General features: G+C 30.1%; 2 protein-coding genes across 2 annotated transcripts in view; both read left to right on the plus strand.

Moving 5' to 3' along the window:
- The window catches only part of LOC145186595 (uncharacterized), a 191,770-nt gene that overhangs the window by 111,299 nt on the left and 62,530 nt on the right, over window positions 1-17,941 (plus strand). The window contains exons 57-66 of the mRNA XM_090094555.1: window positions 6,610-6,707; window positions 7,183-7,282; window positions 8,552-8,594; window positions 12,089-12,407; window positions 13,785-13,957; window positions 14,231-14,356; window positions 14,616-15,110; window positions 15,714-15,854; window positions 16,215-16,370; window positions 16,618-17,115. Coding sequence (XP_089950681.1) covers window positions 6,610-6,707; window positions 7,183-7,282; window positions 8,552-8,594; window positions 12,089-12,407; window positions 13,785-13,957; window positions 14,231-14,356; window positions 14,616-15,110; window positions 15,714-15,854; window positions 16,215-16,370; window positions 16,618-17,115 — 2,149 coding nt within the window. The remainder of the gene's footprint in view (window positions 1-6,609; window positions 6,708-7,182; window positions 7,283-8,551; window positions 8,595-12,088; window positions 12,408-13,784; window positions 13,958-14,230; window positions 14,357-14,615; window positions 15,111-15,713; window positions 15,855-16,214; window positions 16,371-16,617; window positions 17,116-17,941) is intronic.
- On the plus strand, window positions 8,627-11,707 carry LOC149884732 (uncharacterized). The gene is made up of 2 exons (XM_090095131.1): window positions 8,627-9,859; window positions 9,973-11,707. The coding sequence occupies exons 1-2, from the start codon at window positions 9,709-9,711 to the stop codon at window positions 10,368-10,370; spliced, it is 549 nt and encodes a 182-aa protein (XP_089951257.1). The 5' UTR covers window positions 8,627-9,708; the 3' UTR covers window positions 10,371-11,707.

The following is a 17,941-nucleotide window of genomic DNA, read 5'->3' on the forward strand; positions in this document are numbered from 1 at the left end:
ATTGATGTTGATGGCGCTTCACGCACACTTTCTGCCACAGCAGCAATATTCTCGGGTATACGCACTGTTATTGGCTTTTCACGCTTTGGTTTATCGATGAGGATGCCAGTTTCTTTCACTTTTTTCACAAGATAACGAACATACGGAGCTGACGGTGCTTCTCTTCTTCCAAAATCCGTACGCAATTTTCGCACACATTCTGCAACATTACCATGATTTTCAAAATAATGTCGCAATATTTCCCAGCGTTGTTCAAGCGTATACACAACCATGTTCGTTCAGCGGAGGGATAAAACTAATTATCTGTCAAATCAGACATGAGCGAAGTGTTACCATTCACGAAATAAGCACTAGTTGAAAAAAAAAAAGTTAGATGGCGGACCCGATAGATGAAGAGAGTATTATTTGTATTTTATAAACGTAATAAATAAGAGAACTAACCATTACACACTAATAGAACGTTTATTGAGTTATATTGTATAATAGAATTTACTGAGGGCGGTAAACACGACATTAACCCTTTACCGATTAGACCTTGCCCATTTTTAACCAAACTATCCCCACACCAGCAACCTCGATCCCAATCTCTACATTTACCTTCAACATGACCCTAGAACCCATATCTCCCTAAATCCTAAACCTTACTACAGCTACATATTACAAACAACTTACCAACAAATAATTTATTTATTTACTAAAAACGCCGCCCTCGGAACTCGGAATAGTTTTACGTATGTCTTGCGAGTTATGGATAATACAAAATTGAATGCTGAAGTTTAATTTTACCCGTTAATGTATTAAGATATTTAAAACGGAGAATGCAAGTTGTCAAATAGTTAAAAACAGAAAATTGTTTTAAATTTTGATTTTTTTTCGCACTTGCATTTGTAACTCCTGTTTTACCACAGTTCCAAATTTATTTTACACGAAAATTATGACGATTGTATACAGTTTTTACGCTTTTACAGTAATTCTTTACGTTATACTGAATAAAACTAGTACTTCATCTTTTTTTCAGAAAGGAACTTCAAATAGAAGACGTATTTTCTAGGTGAGGACGAACTATAACAAATTAACTATATCAGCGTTCAAGAATGAAAATGTGCTTCATATCTAATCCAATAGGGTCTAAAGCATTCTAATGAGAAAAAAATTTTGTTATGTACAATAAAAATTATCATTTTTTCGACAGACGTCCTTCAGGAATTCCTAAGGAAAGATCTAAATTGCACTGGAAAAATCCAGCCAAACGTTCTCGGTCATGAATTTTCATGACATTTTTTGTGAAATTTCGTCACAATCAGAACTCCAGTCGTATGCTAATTTCATTGTTTCAATGGTTGTAAGACCATAATGCATTTTTTAGAAAATTTTGAAATACTCTACCAATTGTAGCTTTTGTTCTGCTGTGCAAATTTTTCACTCATAAGATTTGCTATATATGAACATTGAGAGTGTACTAGGGGTTTTCGCAACCTTAACGTCACGAGCTAAACAAAAAATTTAATACATTCCGTGTTTTTCTCCAAATCTCTCTTATGGTCCGTGACGGGTTTTAGTCTTGTCATTCCATTCTCTGTTCGTTTTTTTGTTTTTGTTTTTTTTAAATTTTTCCATATTCTTGGCATCTACAGAAACCATATGTCAGTTTCATTAAAATAAATTAGAAAGACAGTTAAACACTGTAAACCTGATTTTAAAATGTTATTGCATATATGCAGAAAGATTGAAAGTTCCTATACCACCTTTACATAGTAGTATAGAAAATATCTAAAACCTCCTTCATGTTGCGACCTTCCAGTAGACATGTTAAATTACAAAATCATTACAGTTTTAAATGGTCCGCTTATAGTTTATGTTAGCATTATCTGTAAATATTTGAGCAATCATCATTGTTTTCATTAAAATTAACTAAATAACATTAGCTTTGTTTAACAGCCTCAAAGACAGATATCTATCCCACTCATGATTTATTTTTTATTCACTAAATCAAAGATTAATATTTCGCCCACGCGGACAAAACCTCATATGAAATTGAATTAACACAAGGCATGCCAACGACTACACCTTTTGACAAATATAAGTAGTAATAAAAGCTGCTAAATTCAATAAATCTATATGCCCACTCTTCCTGAGTCCCTTAGTTCCGCTAGAATTACGAGTAAAAGGTTTACAAGTTTTTAAAGTTTAATGACATTTTAGGCCAAATGAAAATGAGCAATTGATTTTACTTAGTAATTGGTCAGCTTTACGTGAATAAAAACTTCAGCAATTTTCCTCATACTTTTATTCACGTAAAGGTAAGCAATTTACTCAGTAATTGCTCAATTTTACGTGAATAAAAACTTAAGAAATGTTGTTGATTTACTGAGTAAAAGCAATTGCTCATTTTTTATTCACCCGGCCTTTTATGTCTTTAGACGCATTTAATTATGTTGCGAATTTAAAATAATCTGTATAAAAAACATTTAAAATAACCAATTTAGCTATTTGTTAAGATATTCAGTATATATATGCATATTAAATGAGCAAATACAAATTAAATTCAGTATATATATACATATTAAATGAGATATTTTGTATAAATATTTATAAAGATGTTTAATATAATTTGTTTAACTGCGTGTTCTGCTAATGAGAATTTCTCATAAAATGTTGCGAAATTAGAAAAAAATTTAACTCGATAGCAGTGCGTAAGACAAAATAAAAATCCAAAGATGAACGTGAATTCATAAGAGAATAATAACACAGAGATCGATTCGATTGACGTTCAAATTAAATCTGTCAAATTAAAAATGTGAAACGCAAAAAAAAATTATTAAAATAAATGAAATACCTGATTCATGATTTATTTTATTAATAAATGATTTATTTAAACAAATAGAATACTTGATTAATTTTTTGTTTATTTGTTAAGACTTGTTTTTTACTACGAAAACAAGCGTCAAGTTTTAAGCAAACACATCAAGTAAAATCAATTTTTAACAAATAAAGAAAAAAATAAGTGTTTTTAACATTAAAATAAAATTTCATATGATGCAGAAGCTTTCTGTAGCTTTTTATTCATTTTACAAATGCAGCATATTCATGCATGCTCAAAGCCCAACTCATTTAGAACCATTGTATATAGAATCAATGCCGATTGATGCTTATAAAATATTTATATATATAAATATATATCGCTTCGTGCCAAATGCCATAAGACAACTAAGCATGATTTATTAAAATGAATGTAAGAGATCTGTAACAAAACTACGGGTCTAAATAAATTAGGGATACGAAAAGTAAACAAGCAAAATGAAAGTTTGTATTTTACTGACCATTCTGGTAAAAAAAATTTCATCCATATTTTGTTTATTATTATCATTATTATTAGTTTATTTTATGTATTTTTATATATTTTTGGTGTTTTTTAAGTTTCTATTTGTGTGTTCCCATTTTATTTAGCGTTTCCATGTACATTAACTACTTTTTTTTATTTGTATTTCTTACTTGAGTAATAGTTACTAACAATTGTTGTGCTCTTGTAGCAGAGTTTAATGCTCTGCTAATGTGATGTAAAAAAAGTTACAGGCTTATGGTTGTTTCAATTTTTAGCGGGTTTAGTCTTATATTTTGTTGATGCTAAATATAAAAAAAATACAAAAATATCATTTCATATTAAATGGTTTTGAAAACCTGTAAAAGATTTGAAAATCACTTATTTAAATGAGGTTTTTTTAAATGAGGTTTAGTCCGCCTACCTTCCCTATCCTTCTCTTCGCGCATTGTTTAACGCGAATGGAGAAGGAAGTGCTTTTTAACCTGTTTTACTATTATGATTATTATTATTATTATTATTATTATTATTATTATTATTATTATTATTATTATTATTATTATTATTATTATTATTATTTTTTTTTTTATTGCTTTTGTTGTTGTTGTTGTTGTTGTTGTTGTTGTTGTTGTTGTTGTTGTTGTTGTTGTTGTTGTTGTTGTTGTTGTTGTTGTTGTTGTCATTGTTGTTGTTGTCATTTTTAAACCAAGAAATTTATTGGAAATTCATTAATAGTTTTTTTACTTATTGAACGAAAAATGGACTACCAAACAAAGTGTGATAAATAAAAAAAAAAGATTTCTGTTACAGCTTCTACTTTAATTTTTAAAAAAACTGTTCAAAACCTGAACTATGACAACTGAAGGAGAAATTTTAGAAAGGTGAAAAAAGTTTGAGGTTGATTTCAAGATTGACCTTTTTTTAAAATAAGATTACAAGTAAAGAGTAGTAAAACGTTCGCCGATTCAGTTTTATTTAACAACGCATTAATAGAGATAAAGGGGATTCGAATCGACAATCGGGTTGTATCCTGTGTATCTTTATCTCACGCCCACTAATATACATTTCCAGCGCTTTTAATTACACACCCGAAAAAGAAACGAGTGCTTATAAAACGTGATATAAATAATAAGTGTAATGCTGAGATTTCGACTGAAAACTAAAAACTCGGCAAAAAAGATCAAAATATTTAAGTTCTCAAAAAAGTGCACAGTTTTATGATAATCTTTGGTACTTTTTTAAAATATTTTTGAGGGGTGAAAGTTCTGAATTTCAAAAAGGTCATGGATCTGTTGCTGAACATGAAACCATCCTTCATACCTATTATCTGCTAGTTGCTTAAAATATCTTAATGCATTTATTTTTTGTTTGCTAAATAAACTGTTCCATCCGTGAAAATTTTTAAATAAATTAAGACGAAAACAAAAGAAAAAGGATGAACAAAATTGTAAAGATTTTGCAAGCAATAAGCTAATAGATTAAAAACACATGCATAGGTTCATATATTAACGCACTAGACACAAGATTGAACTGGTTCTCAGGCTGTTAAGAAAAATCGCAATGTTTACATTGCACAGTGGGCCAGAATTCACTTTTACTGGACAAAATTCATAACTAATTTAATATTAGGGCTATATTGACTAAAATTAGGATGAGTAATAATATGATGTCTGCGCTTCTTATGAAGGTGTTATTTTTGTAATTCGTTGCTATGGATACCTAATTTTGGGTAGCAAAAACATTTTTTTTTAAGATATTTTTACAAGTGCTATGTTCACCAAATTTTACATAAGTACCAATATGAGGTCACGCTTTTTAAAAAAGTAAATATATTTTTTATTTAGTTGCTATGGATACCTAATTTTACTTAGCAACAGCTAAATTTTATTAGTTGTATATGTTTTATTTGTGCTAAGTACACTATTTAGCACGTGTTTTATTATGAAATCCTCCCTTTGATCCTCGCTCGCAGAAAGCAATTCTTTTTTCAGTTTAATATGTGTTTTTACACGTGTCATATTAACTAGTGTTATTACACGTGCTATTACTCGTTGCTAGATAAACTTGGTTTCCTGTAAAATAATTATATTCTAGCTTAGTTAATTAGTTTTTCTAATTAGCAGATTTTACAAGCTTCTACATTACTTTTCAAATTTGTATGGGTGTTATTGTACCCATGCATTCACAATCACCGAAAATCTTTGACAATGTATGCTACAAGTAGTACAAGCTTAGTAAGTGGTAGGTCTACATATTTAAAAATACAAAATAATTATGTACAACATAATTCAGGCGAAATTACAAAATAAAAGAATGGCTTTCTTTTAAGAGTTGCACAACACCATATGGAAAATTTTCTTTTTTAGGGTGCTTAGGTGATCGTAAAGCACTGATTACTGGATCGGATGAGCACATAAAGCGCCGTAAAAGGTCTTCGTTTGTCTTTAAACGCGAACACTTCCTTGAAAAAAATTCACGGAATTTTTTAAAGTCTTTATTTCGTGCTTCTAAGGCCTCTTCACTCATCATCCCAATTGGCAACACCATCTCATCAACAACCTGCCACCCATGTATCAAGATTTTGTGCAAGCTCTGTGGCATATAGTACCAGGGATAAAGTTTTATAAAAAGCTGTGCTGTTTCTAAGCAATGGTCTTTTAATTTATCGGCATCAATCATAAAACCAGATGACAAAGTACAAAGCACAACATATATCCTTTTAATTAAATGCACATCAACATTAATAATTGCTGCTGTTTGTTCAGCATTTCTGAAGAAGCGTCGGGCAGTATTGCCATTATTTGATGATCCAGAACCACCAGACCTGGGGATATCAATCACCAGCCCAACTTCATTTCTGAACCGAGATTGAATTAAATTCTTTTTAGCTTTAACTTTTTCTTTGTCTGCATCTGACCTTGATGCCCATTTCTTCACTTCAGCTTTGTAGCCGACTTTTAACAAACACTCCATGCTACGAATCCATGCATGAAGTGTTGACAAACCATACTTCAATCCGGTTGGAGTTAATGGCAAATTGCAAACAATATTAAGTTGGTTCATTTGAGTTGGTATTGAACCACAAACTGAGCAGCACTGACTTGAATTAGTAACTGTAGATAATGCAGTGGCTACTTTTCCATCTATCATAGTAACATCAACTTTGTGAAGAACAGTTAAGTTTTCATACTTAGGCACAGCAGTTGTAGTTAAGTTTCCAATAGCATTTTCAAGAAATTGATGCTCTGCATTCATTACATCAGTTGTCTCCTTTACAAACCTAAACCGCACAATTCGGCAGTACAATGTTGATGACGGATGTGGATTTCTCCAAACAATCTTCTCCACTTCACCAGAGAATCCTGTCAATTCAAGTGGTACAAAGCAGGTAAGAAACAAATTTGCTTCTTGGACAAAGCTTCTGTTTTCCAGCTCATCAGTAACTTGTGTATAAATGTTTTGCCCAGTTGACCCATCAAAACCTACCTTTGAGCGCAGAACTAGCCTATCAAAACAAACGAATTGATAACATCATGTTGTACTTCCAACAGCCGCAGAACAGTATGATCTACCAATGCTTGGAAATTGATGCCTGCAGAGTAATCTGTTGCTGTCCATGATTCACGACTAGGCAAACACCTCTCTTTTGCTTCACGTACATCATTGTATGGTGGATATAAATTACTTTTTTTGCTTTTCGCATTGTTTCTTAAGCGCTGATACTGAGATTTGCTCATCTCATTATCTAACAAAAGAGCCAACGCTTCTTCAGATGTATTATCAGAATGATCTAGTTCAGCATCTTTGTTATTAGCCAACTTTATTGCTATCTGAGCATCTTTTCTTCTACCTTCTTTCCACAGGTGTGTGCCACTAGCAAACAACAGCTCACAAGAATTTGAAGCTGACAAAGTTGCAACTTTTCTTTTCTTTGTTTTTGAAGACGAATCTTCAAATGGTAATGTAAGTCTGCCGAGTTGTTTATTTTTACTCTCCTTCATTAATGTGGTATTAAAATCATTTTCAAGCCAAGCTGAATTCTTCCTAATAAACTTTGCATCGGTTCGTTTACTTCGAGTCCATCTTTTACCATATTCAGAAATAAATAAATGAAATTGACTCTCAAACTTTTTGCCTTGAAACTTCAAATCATGTTCTTTAATAAAGTTGTATACAAGTATACTGTCTTCTTTTTTATGTATTGACAGACTGTTGAGTCTAATAAACTGGTGAATTTCGTTTCTTGTGACACTCATTAAGCCTAAATAAAAACAGCAGTTCAACATCTAAAATGAGTAACCCCAACCAAACCAATTAAAATAGATTACTAAATCCATTTGGTTTGACAAGCGCTAAATTAACAAGAACTAAATTTGAATTACGATATATATATATATATATATATATATATATATATATATATATATATATATATATATATATATATATATATATATATATATATATATATATATATATATATATATATATATATATTATTGTTCAGTACTACGATTAGCATGAGTAAGATCGTATTATATGTTTTCCGCGTTTTTTAAAATTTTGTGCAAATAAAAATTTTTGAGCGCAATTACAGATTTTTTGTTAGGAAAGAGATGTTCAAATGTGAAAGAAAACCAAGGTGGCACCTAGTGGCAGCCATATTTATGAAATTATTAAAGGAAACATATAGAAGCTTCAAAATATCTAAGTATAAAAGCAAGATGTAGCAATAAAAAAAAATACTTTGTTAAATAAAAACAAAAGTCATACAATAAAATATAAAATAATAAGCTTGTTTAAAGTAGCTGCAAATTTGTTAATTACATACCAATTTGAGTCAAACAACTTTTAAAATCCAGATAATATATAGAGTTATAATATAATATTTTAAAAAGCGCAATATTTTATGTAAATGTTATTTATTTCCATCGATTTTTTAAACAACATTTTTCTCTTTATAATTTTTTTTTTCTAATTTACATTTGCGTCTACTTCAACCACATCATTTGTATATCCATTAAAATTTTAAGTGTATATAAACAGTTTTAAACTGTTTTATAATATCTATATAATTGATTAAAACCATTATGACATTAAAATTCTGACTTTGGTTTTTATACTTTTGTCCAGTCACTGGCCCACTGTGCATTGCATTCCAAAAATTAATTTGTTTATAACGTGCCGATAATATATATACATACACACTAACACTTTGATTTCTTATTTTAGATTGCGAATACTGCTAATCAATGCATCAACCAAAACTATACCAGTAAGTCATCATAGGTACCCAAGTGTGTTTTATTATTGCAATTTTTATCATCATCATCATCATCATCATCATCATCATCATCATCATCATCATCATCATCATCATCATCATCATCATCATCATCATCAGCAGCATCAGCATCATCATCATCATCATCATCATCATCATCATCATCATCATCATCACCACCACCATCACCACCATCATCATCATCATCATCATCATCATCATCATCATCATCATCATCATCATCATCATCATCATCATCATATTATTGTTATTATCATTGTTATTGTTTTTGTTGTTGTTGTTGCCTCACTGTGTCACAAAATGACTATTAATTCGAATCTCTTGTCCCGAGAAAACCCTTTGGAGGTTTGAGAGTACACATGTGTAGAATTACACTAGAGTTGGTTTTGAAATCTTTCATCATCGTCCGAGAAAGAAAAATCAGTTTAAAGTTTTTAATTTTATGCTTATTTAATAAGGTCAATAAACTAAGAGTTTTTTTTTCTTTCTCAAAAAAACTGTTTATTTTGGTTATTTGTTTTACAAATAGTACATACAAAATATTTTAGCAAAAAAGTAATTAACTAAAAAATTCCGGGAAAAACCTGCAAACAGTTTAGAAACCGTTTTAAAAGAACAAGGTGTGCGTCATTTTTCAAAATGCCTAACCAAGCAAAAACTCAAGAATGCAACAGGAAAACTGTCTGTTTTCTCTGTATGAACAAAGCTAACAGGCAGCTGACTGATTTTATGATTAAATGCAGTCAAAAAATTTTGGGCCAAAGAATCAACTTTGAAGACCAAAGAGTACCAATTGGAATCTGTGAAAACTGTCGAGTAAGTCTCAGAAGAAGAGGTGAAGGGAGAGATGTCCAACTTCCTTCCTTGCCAGACTATCAAAACATAAAGATCCGTCCTGCAACAAGAGAATCAGCATGTGATTGCTTGATTTGTAGTGTGAGAAAAAGCAAAATTCAGAAGCCCTCAGATAAGTGGAGCAACAAACACTGCCAGTCAGCTTATAGAACAGCCAATTGTTGAGAAAAGATGTTCAGCATGCTTTTCATTGATAGGAAGAGGCATCCCTCATGTCTGTACTAAAGCAATGTTACGACAGAACTTACTCGAAGTTGCAGAAAAGGACAAAAAAGCAGCAGAAAGAGTGGCTGTTTCTGTAATTGCCAACAAAGTTCCTTCCCCCCATGGCACTGTCCGTCTCAATCAAGGAGTAGGAAGACCCTTTCCAGTAACTCCAGGTAAAAACTGTACTTTTTAAACAAAAAAAACTTTTGTCAAAGGGCATAGCAATAAAATATACACTATGAATTTCGGAAATGATACAATGGTAACTTTCGGTGATTTTTTGCAGGTCCATCGCGACAAAGAGAATTATTTCCTTCATCTACACCCACCTTGACTGCACAACATCTAGTACAAGTTCAAAACCAGATTGGTCTTTCAAATAGAGGAATGAATATGCTTGCTTCAACTCTAAACAAAGTAGTTCCACAGCGTGTTGTGGAGAAAAATTTCAGAGAAAAGTTTGAATCTCTTGGAAAGCAACTTTCTGACCTCTTTGTCACCTCAGAAATTACTGATACATCCAAAAGCACTAGCCAAGAGTCTAAACATTTATTGGTGCACTGCAATGAAATGGAGTCATTAAGAAACACTGTTGCTGAAATCAGAGGCCCTCAGTCAGACCAGCTTATTAAGGTGGGGATAGATGGTGGAGGCGGGTTCGTGAAAGTTTCTTTGGTATTATGAGCTTAGAAACACTAGATACTTCTCCTCCATTGAAGAAGCCTCTCTTTAAAAATTCAGGAGTGAAGCGTCAGGAGTGACTCAGGAGTGAAGCGTCAACTTTTGGTGGCCATTGCAGAAAATGTCTCTGAAAACTATGACAATGTCAAACAAATCCTGGATAAACTGTGTTTAGAGAGAATGTCTTTTGTGTTGTCATGCGACATGAAGCTTGCTAACATAATTTGTGGCTTGCAATCTCACTCTTGTGCACACCCTTGCACCTGGTGTGACATTGAGTCAAAGAATCTTCATCACAGTGGTGAGCTTTGAACATTTGGCTCCATTCGTTCTGATTTTGAAGGCTTCCAAGCAGCCGGTGCCCAAACAAAAAAGGCAAGGGACTTTCAAAATGTTGTTCACCAGCCAATAATAAGACTTTCTGATGATACTCTTGTCCTAGATTTTATTCCTCCTATGGAACTTCACCTTCTTATTGGTGTTGTGAACCACCTCTTTAAGAACCTCTTTCAGGTTTGGCAAAATGCAGATGAGTGGCCAAAGATGATCAACATTCAACAACAACCTTTTCATGGAGGACAATTTGCTGGCAGTGTAGTGTAGTGTAGAAAGCTTTTGAGAAATGTTGACTCACTTCAACAACTTGCAGAGAAGCATGCTTGCTTTTTGGCATTTCCATTTATTGAAACCCTCAGAAAATTTGATGTTGTTGTTCATGCCTGCTTTGGGAATACACTCCAACAGAACTACTGTGAGCTTATTGAAGAGTTTAAAGCTTCCTATCTCAACCTTCCAAACACAAGTGTTACCCCCAAAGCACATGCTGTTTTCTTCCATGTGATACAGTTTATTGATTGCCACAACCACTCTCTGGGCATCTTTTCTGAGCAAGCCACAGAGTCACTTCACCACAACTTCAGTCTTCATTGGCAACGTTTCAAGAGGCCAGCCATCCATCGGGATTATCCCAGGAATCTTCGAAACTGTTTGATCGAGTATAACAGTAAACATTTATTTTGATTTCTATTTGTGGAAGAGACATTTACAGTTATTAACTACATATGCTATGTAAGAGTTTAATAAAGGCTTGCTTCTTAATCAATTGAGTAGAATAATTTTGTATAAGTATCTAGAATCATTAATTTTTTTCACAGCTTGAATTTCAAAGCTGAAAGTAGAAAACTGTTTGTCTTTCAAGAATAGTTTGTATGTATTTTTTTTGGTTTTGCTTTGTTTAGAGTTGCAAACACATTATATGTTGAAGAAATTTATATGTTATAATAGAGAACAAGATTTTTTTAAAGAAATTATTTTTTTGTAAAATTTTTATTCTGAGCAATAAAATTAAAAACTTTGAACTGATTTTTCTTTCTCGAACGATGATGAAAGATTTCAAAACCAACTCTAGTGTTATTCTACACATGTGTACTCTCAAACCTCCAAAGGGTTTTCTCGGGACAATAGGTTCGAATTAAAAGTCATTTCGTGACACTGTGGCCTTTTTTTGTTGTTGCTGTTAACAATGATTATAATAACAATCATAAACTTATCATCATAAGCTTTGAAACCAATCAATAGTGCAATAAGTTATACATAGTTTATATGATTTTTTTTTCTCTTTTAAAACAGAAGTTTTTAATAAATTTATTTAAAAAACATTCTGAATGTATTTAAAGCTATAATAGCATCAGGAAATTTTAAAATACTTGCATTTGTTATAGTATCTCCTGGATTAATACGTGAAGTTTACAACAACAGTACAACTGTATTCAGTATTGAAGCATTAAAGAGAAATCCTAAATATCCTCTGTCACCCGACAGTTACGGAACTATCAATATTTTTGATGCTCCACAAAATGTTGGTGATTATTATGGACAAAGAATACGTGGGTGGTTTATTGCTCCTGAAACTGGAAACTATACTTTTTATAGCTCATGTGATGACTTTTGTGAGCTGTATTTAAGCAATGATACAGACCCAAAAAACAAAGTTTTGATTATAAATCAGCCAAGTTATTCAACTTACAGAGATTTTTTTAAGTAATTTTGTTTATTTAATTTTTTTCATATTGTTTTTTCCTTTTTTAGAATATCCATTTTTTACTGTCTTTTTAGCATTTCCAGGTTATAATTGTTTTCATATATCAATCTTATTCTTTTTAACATATTTTTCATCAACTGGTCTTCTTCAGTACCAATTTTCTAAACTTCAACTTGTTGGTTTACAAGAAATGCTGGAATTTGTTTCTTCTCAAGTATCACCTTTTTTTTTTTGGTTACACTAGTTGAAGTCCTTTATATCATACTGAGCATAGTAAATCAATTTATTTTCTTAAATGCCTATGACAAGCAACTTAAAAGAAAAGAAAAAAAACAGAAAAAAAGAAGAAAAAAAATGTATAGAATTCTGGTTTGTAACCCTAAATGTTTTAATGAGAAAACAAAAAACCTATCAGTTGTGTCTCTCTGGTTAAGTTTAGCTATAACCAGGGTGATAGATTCAATTAAAAACAGTAAAATAGTCTTATTGAAGTTAAACAAACATTATTTTTCAAGTATGCTAGAAATTTAAAATAATTTTAGGATGAAACCCAATGTTTATAAAGTTGGTTCATGAAGTTGTTTACCATTACATCAATATTTAAGAAATTAAAAAATAGTCAAAAAAATAGATCTCTGATGGCTTAAGACCAAATCATTTCTTTCAATACTTAAAATAGTGTTCAATTTTTTTAGTATATGAAACAAAAGTTGGTTGAAAATCTAAATTTTTTGAGGGTTGTTATGTTGCCACTGTTAAGATGGAATAGGAGTTAGGCTTAAGAACTATATCATAGTGAGCAAGGATGTTAGCAGACTTTATAAACATTGCACAGTGTCTATTTTTTCCAATTGAGTACAGAATACCTTATGGATCCACTAGCTAGATTTGTCATTGACATGGGAGGTAGATTAATCCTAATAGTCTCTCTCAGCTCTATTCATCATTTAATATTCATACATTAAATGATGTACATTTCTGTAAATATATTAAAATGTATTTAACTATAACCAGTTAGTTTTTTTTTTTTTTTTTGCCAAAAATCTTGTGTTTATTTTTTAAATGACTGAACTTTCTTTTCTTTAAGAGGAGTTACCTAAAAGATTTTTTTTAAAGGTGTTTATATCTACTCATGCACTTGTAATTCAATTAAAAAAATTCTGGGTATCTTTTTATGAAATAAAAACCCTAAAATTTCATGCTGGGTGTTTTCAAAAAGTCAGTGTTTTGATTGTGATATGAGTTATCTACAGCTTTTTTTTGAATGCAAGTTTCTTTTTTTTTTTAAAGATTTTAATTTATTTTTCTTCTAACTTTTTTGAAAAACTATAAAATCACTGAGAATCATGAATCCTACTTAAGGCTCTATTCTTTAGATACCCATACCAATCTTCAAGGAATGTCTCTTTAAATGGAACAGTAAAGTATTATATTGAGGCTTTAATGTTAGAGCATACTGTTAATGATCACCTATCTATTGGTGTTTATACACCTAGTGCAAGCTCAGTACTTGTTATTCCAAGCACTTTGTTAAGTCCTTTGCGCATTGGTAAAATTTTTTAAAATTATTTCTGTTAAAACTTTAGTTTTTTAATTTTAGTAAAATTTATTGAATACTTAAGTAATAAATTATAATTCTACTTTTAAATAAGAATGATAATCTATTACATAAGTAAAATACTATTTTTAATAATTTTTTTTTTCAGATTTCTGTTGATCACTTTAAAAACTGTATAACTTGTAAACTCACAGAATCTCAGATTTAAATACATTTCATTTTATGCTACACCAATTATTTCAAAATATCTTATAACTGTTTTAGAAACTTGTCCTTCTGATGGCTACTCAATGTCTGTACTTGAAATATGTATACATGAAAATAATGTTTATGCAATTTGTACTTGCAAGTATGGACAGAAAATTATCGATGGGCTAATAGTTTGTCATAGTATGAATTTTTACTTTTGCTGCAATCTTACAGAGATAATGAAAGTTGAAAGGAGCAGTATGATAATAAAATGATGACAATTTTTCATTTTAAAGAGTTTCTTATTACACTTGAGAGAGTTTTCAGTTTTGATTGTATTAAAGGAAATGATTATCTGAAATACATATTTTTCAATCTTTTTTAAAATAAAGTAATGAAAGTTTGTACCTTTAATTTATTTTTTTCATTCATTTGATCAAAAATTGTTTCACTTTTATAGATATGTCTGAAATAATTCAAGATTCAATATTTATAAAGGATGAAATTCCTTTGATAGGAAACACTTATGTGGCAACATTACGGAATCTGTATAATATATACACTGTATCTTTTGATGTGAAACCAACAGCTTTTTATGATTTTTGGACCAATGTCATTCACTTGACAAATGATGTACATTTTCACTTTTATGGGGGCAATAATCTTGCTGTAATGTTTAGTTTTCTAAGTAAAGGATCGTTAGGGATTTGGTCAACAATAAACAGTACAATTTTTTATAAAAAGCAACTTCCTTTAATGGAATGGTCTTCTATAAATATTTCACAAGTTTTAGTGAATGAAAGCTACATATATTCTGTTTTTTTAAATGGAACAGTTGTTTTTTCTTCTGCAAACATGGCTTCAGTTACACTATCAAATGTAAAAGTATATACTGCTGACCCTTGGTATGCTGCTCAAAGTGGATTTATCAGAAATCTTATTGTTAATACACATGGTACAATTTAATCTTTGTTTCATTTGAAAATTTTTTGACTTCAATTTAAATTAAATTAATCTAATTCTAAAGATTTTCTGAAAACCATTTCAATCTATTAAAACATTCTTTAAAAAATGTTTTAAATTTTTATAATGCACAGAATAAAAAATTTAAAAATGAAATTGAAAAACTTAATGTTTTAATCAACAAAAAAAAAAGTTTTGTTTTTATGAACGTCTTTTTATTAATTGACAGCATTAATTTTAAATACTTTATAAAAGGTTTGAAATATTTTAATGCTAAAGAAATAATCAATTTTCATTAATACAGCTCTTTGATTGTTTATTATTATATATATATTTTAAAGATTTTTTAAAGTTTTGTGGTTGTTTTTTTTTTGTTGTTGTTGTTGTTTTTTTTTTAAATTTGTTAAGACTTTATGCTTGTTATACAATTTTTGCTCTTCAGAGACAGAAACCTTGAGCTTTGTCTGCCTAAATCAAATCAGTTTGCAATAGCATATAATGCTATAAGCATTTCATCAAAGAATAATTGTAAATAAGTTCAAGGTTTAGATCATTCTAATTGAAAATTTTAGGTTTTTTCTTTTTACTTCTTTAGTGGCTTTGTCAGAATGGAGTGTGTGGTCCAGTTGCAATACATCATGTGGAATGAGTACAATGGTAAGAACTCGTATTTGCAGTACAACAGCCACAAATTGCACAAGTGTTGAACGTATCAATTGCAGTGTTTTGTGTGTAGGTGAGAAAAGTAATTGAAAAAAAAAATTGTTTTAGCTTTTTAAATATTTCATTATAAAAGATATTAACTTATGTAAATAATAAACAGTTAATAAAACATGAGATTAGAAGCATCAAAGTATGTTTTGTCTCCACATTTTTTAAAATAGCCTTTTGATTTTCATGCTTTTACTTCATAAATACTTGATCCAATTTTTTTTTTACAAAAAAAAAAAAAAATTTTAAAAAAAGTTTTTAGATTTTCAAGTCAACTTTTTCATGTTTAAATATTTATACAAGGCCATTATTGCAAAAGGTTATTTTTTCTTTTTTGTGACAAATGTTAGATAAACTTTTTAAAATCTATAATATTTTTATGCAGTAAATTGGAATGAATGGGCTGATTGGGTTACTTGCAATTTATCGGCTGGTATCAAATTTATGAATAGATCTCGAGTTTGCAGCAGCAAAAATATTTTTGAATGGTGTCCTGGGAGCAGTACCGAAACCATAGAGTGTTTTGAAAACAATACTTGTGGTATGAAAAGTTTTACTTTTGAATTGGTTTTATAAAATTTAAAGCTTAACGCACAAATTACAATTGCTCTTTTATACATAAGTATAAAATCAATTGTATACACATTAAAGTTCAACAGCAAGCTTTTACTAAAAATTTAAAAAAGCTCTCTTTTTTTTATGTGAATTAGACTGTCATGAAATTTTATTTTACAGTTGAATTTTTGTTTTAAAACTTACTGTTTGTTACTTTTTCGACATGACAATAGATTCATTGTTTGTCAGCACTCAGATGGATATCAGAGTTGATAGAACTCTGAAAGTTTTCAAGAACTTGTTTAAAGAGTTCTCAGTATCATTTGAAGTGAATCCATCTCACTCCAACAACCTGACAAACGATTGGTTGAACATCTTGCATTTGACATTAGGAAAAAACATTGAAAGATATGGAGATCGAGTTCCTGGCATCTGGTTAAATCCTACATCAGGAACTTTGTATATAAGTTCTGCAGTGCAGGGTGAAATTGATTATTCTGTGACTATTGAATCTCTTAATTTATTTGCACAATGGACAAATGTAACAGTTTTGCAAGAACTGGTTAATGGAAACTATTGGTTTGAAATCTATGTGAATGGAACTTTAAACTATAGTGTGCAAAACACCGATGCTAGAGAGTTTCATGCTATTACAGTTTTTGTCTCTGATCCATGGCATCTATCTTTACCTGGTTTTATAAGAAACCTGAGAATTCTTACAGGAATTAATGGTAAAGATTGTTAACATTTTTTTAAATTAGTTTTGAGTACTTTCAGCAAATCAAAAAGTTTGACAAAAACATTTAAAAGTAAAAATTTGGAAACTTTCATTACATTTCATTTTGTTGCAATTTTAAGTTTATAATGACAGCAAAAAATGCCAGTATTTAATGCAATCGTTTTCCAGAGCTGTTAGCAATCATAATGATACATTTTAAATGAATTTAACCATTGAAAACCACACTTGGGTAATTGTGTGATTAATGTTATGCCAACCAGATGTAGAAGGGTAATCTTACCTGCAATGCAGATGACAACTCCCACATCTTTTACCACATAAAACCCACTTGAAAGGAGCCGTACAATAATTGCAAATTGCTATGATATTTGATTATATTATCTTTCTAATTAAATGTTTAAATGAAAAGTTTGCATTACTAGTTTTTACATGTAGAGATGTTGTGGAACGTATTATAATGTTAAATTAAAAATTAAGCAGCTGTTTGTTTAAGAAAAGTAAGACTTTATATTCAAAATACTTTTCAAATATGTGCATAATTATACAATATGTGCATAATTACTCTTGGATAAGTATAATTATGTACCTATGTCAAAGAAAATAAAAACAAAAATTTACATAAATTTGCATAAATTTACTAAATAGAAATATAGTAAGGCTATTTTTTAATTTAGAAAAATTTGTAACAGTGTTTTGCAGGAGGCAAACATTTTATTTCTTATAGAGTTATAAATAATTTTAAGTATTAGCTAAATTAAAGAGTAATGAAAAAAATGTGTTTATTTTAAAATGTTTTAGTGGTTTAGTTAGATAAATGA

This window comes from Hydra viridissima, unplaced genomic scaffold (assembly GCF_058129835.1).
Source record: "Hydra viridissima isolate aposymbiotic clone 2 unplaced genomic scaffold, HvirCarnegie_v1 scaffold_8, whole genome shotgun sequence".
Classification (NCBI taxonomy): Eukaryota; Metazoa; Cnidaria; class Hydrozoa; order Anthoathecata; family Hydridae; genus Hydra; species Hydra viridissima.

What these genes read in the sequence shown, in the direction of transcription:
- LOC149884732 (XM_090095131.1), top strand. Translation starts at nt 9,709, where the DNA reads ATGTTACGACAGAACTTACTCGAAGTTGCAGAAAAGGACAAAAAAGCA. An exon ending in ACCCTTTCCAGTAACTCCAG is followed by an intron (nt 9,860 to 9,972) that starts GTAAAAACTGTA and finishes GATTTTTTGCAG; the next exon opens with GTCCATCGCGACAAAGAGAA.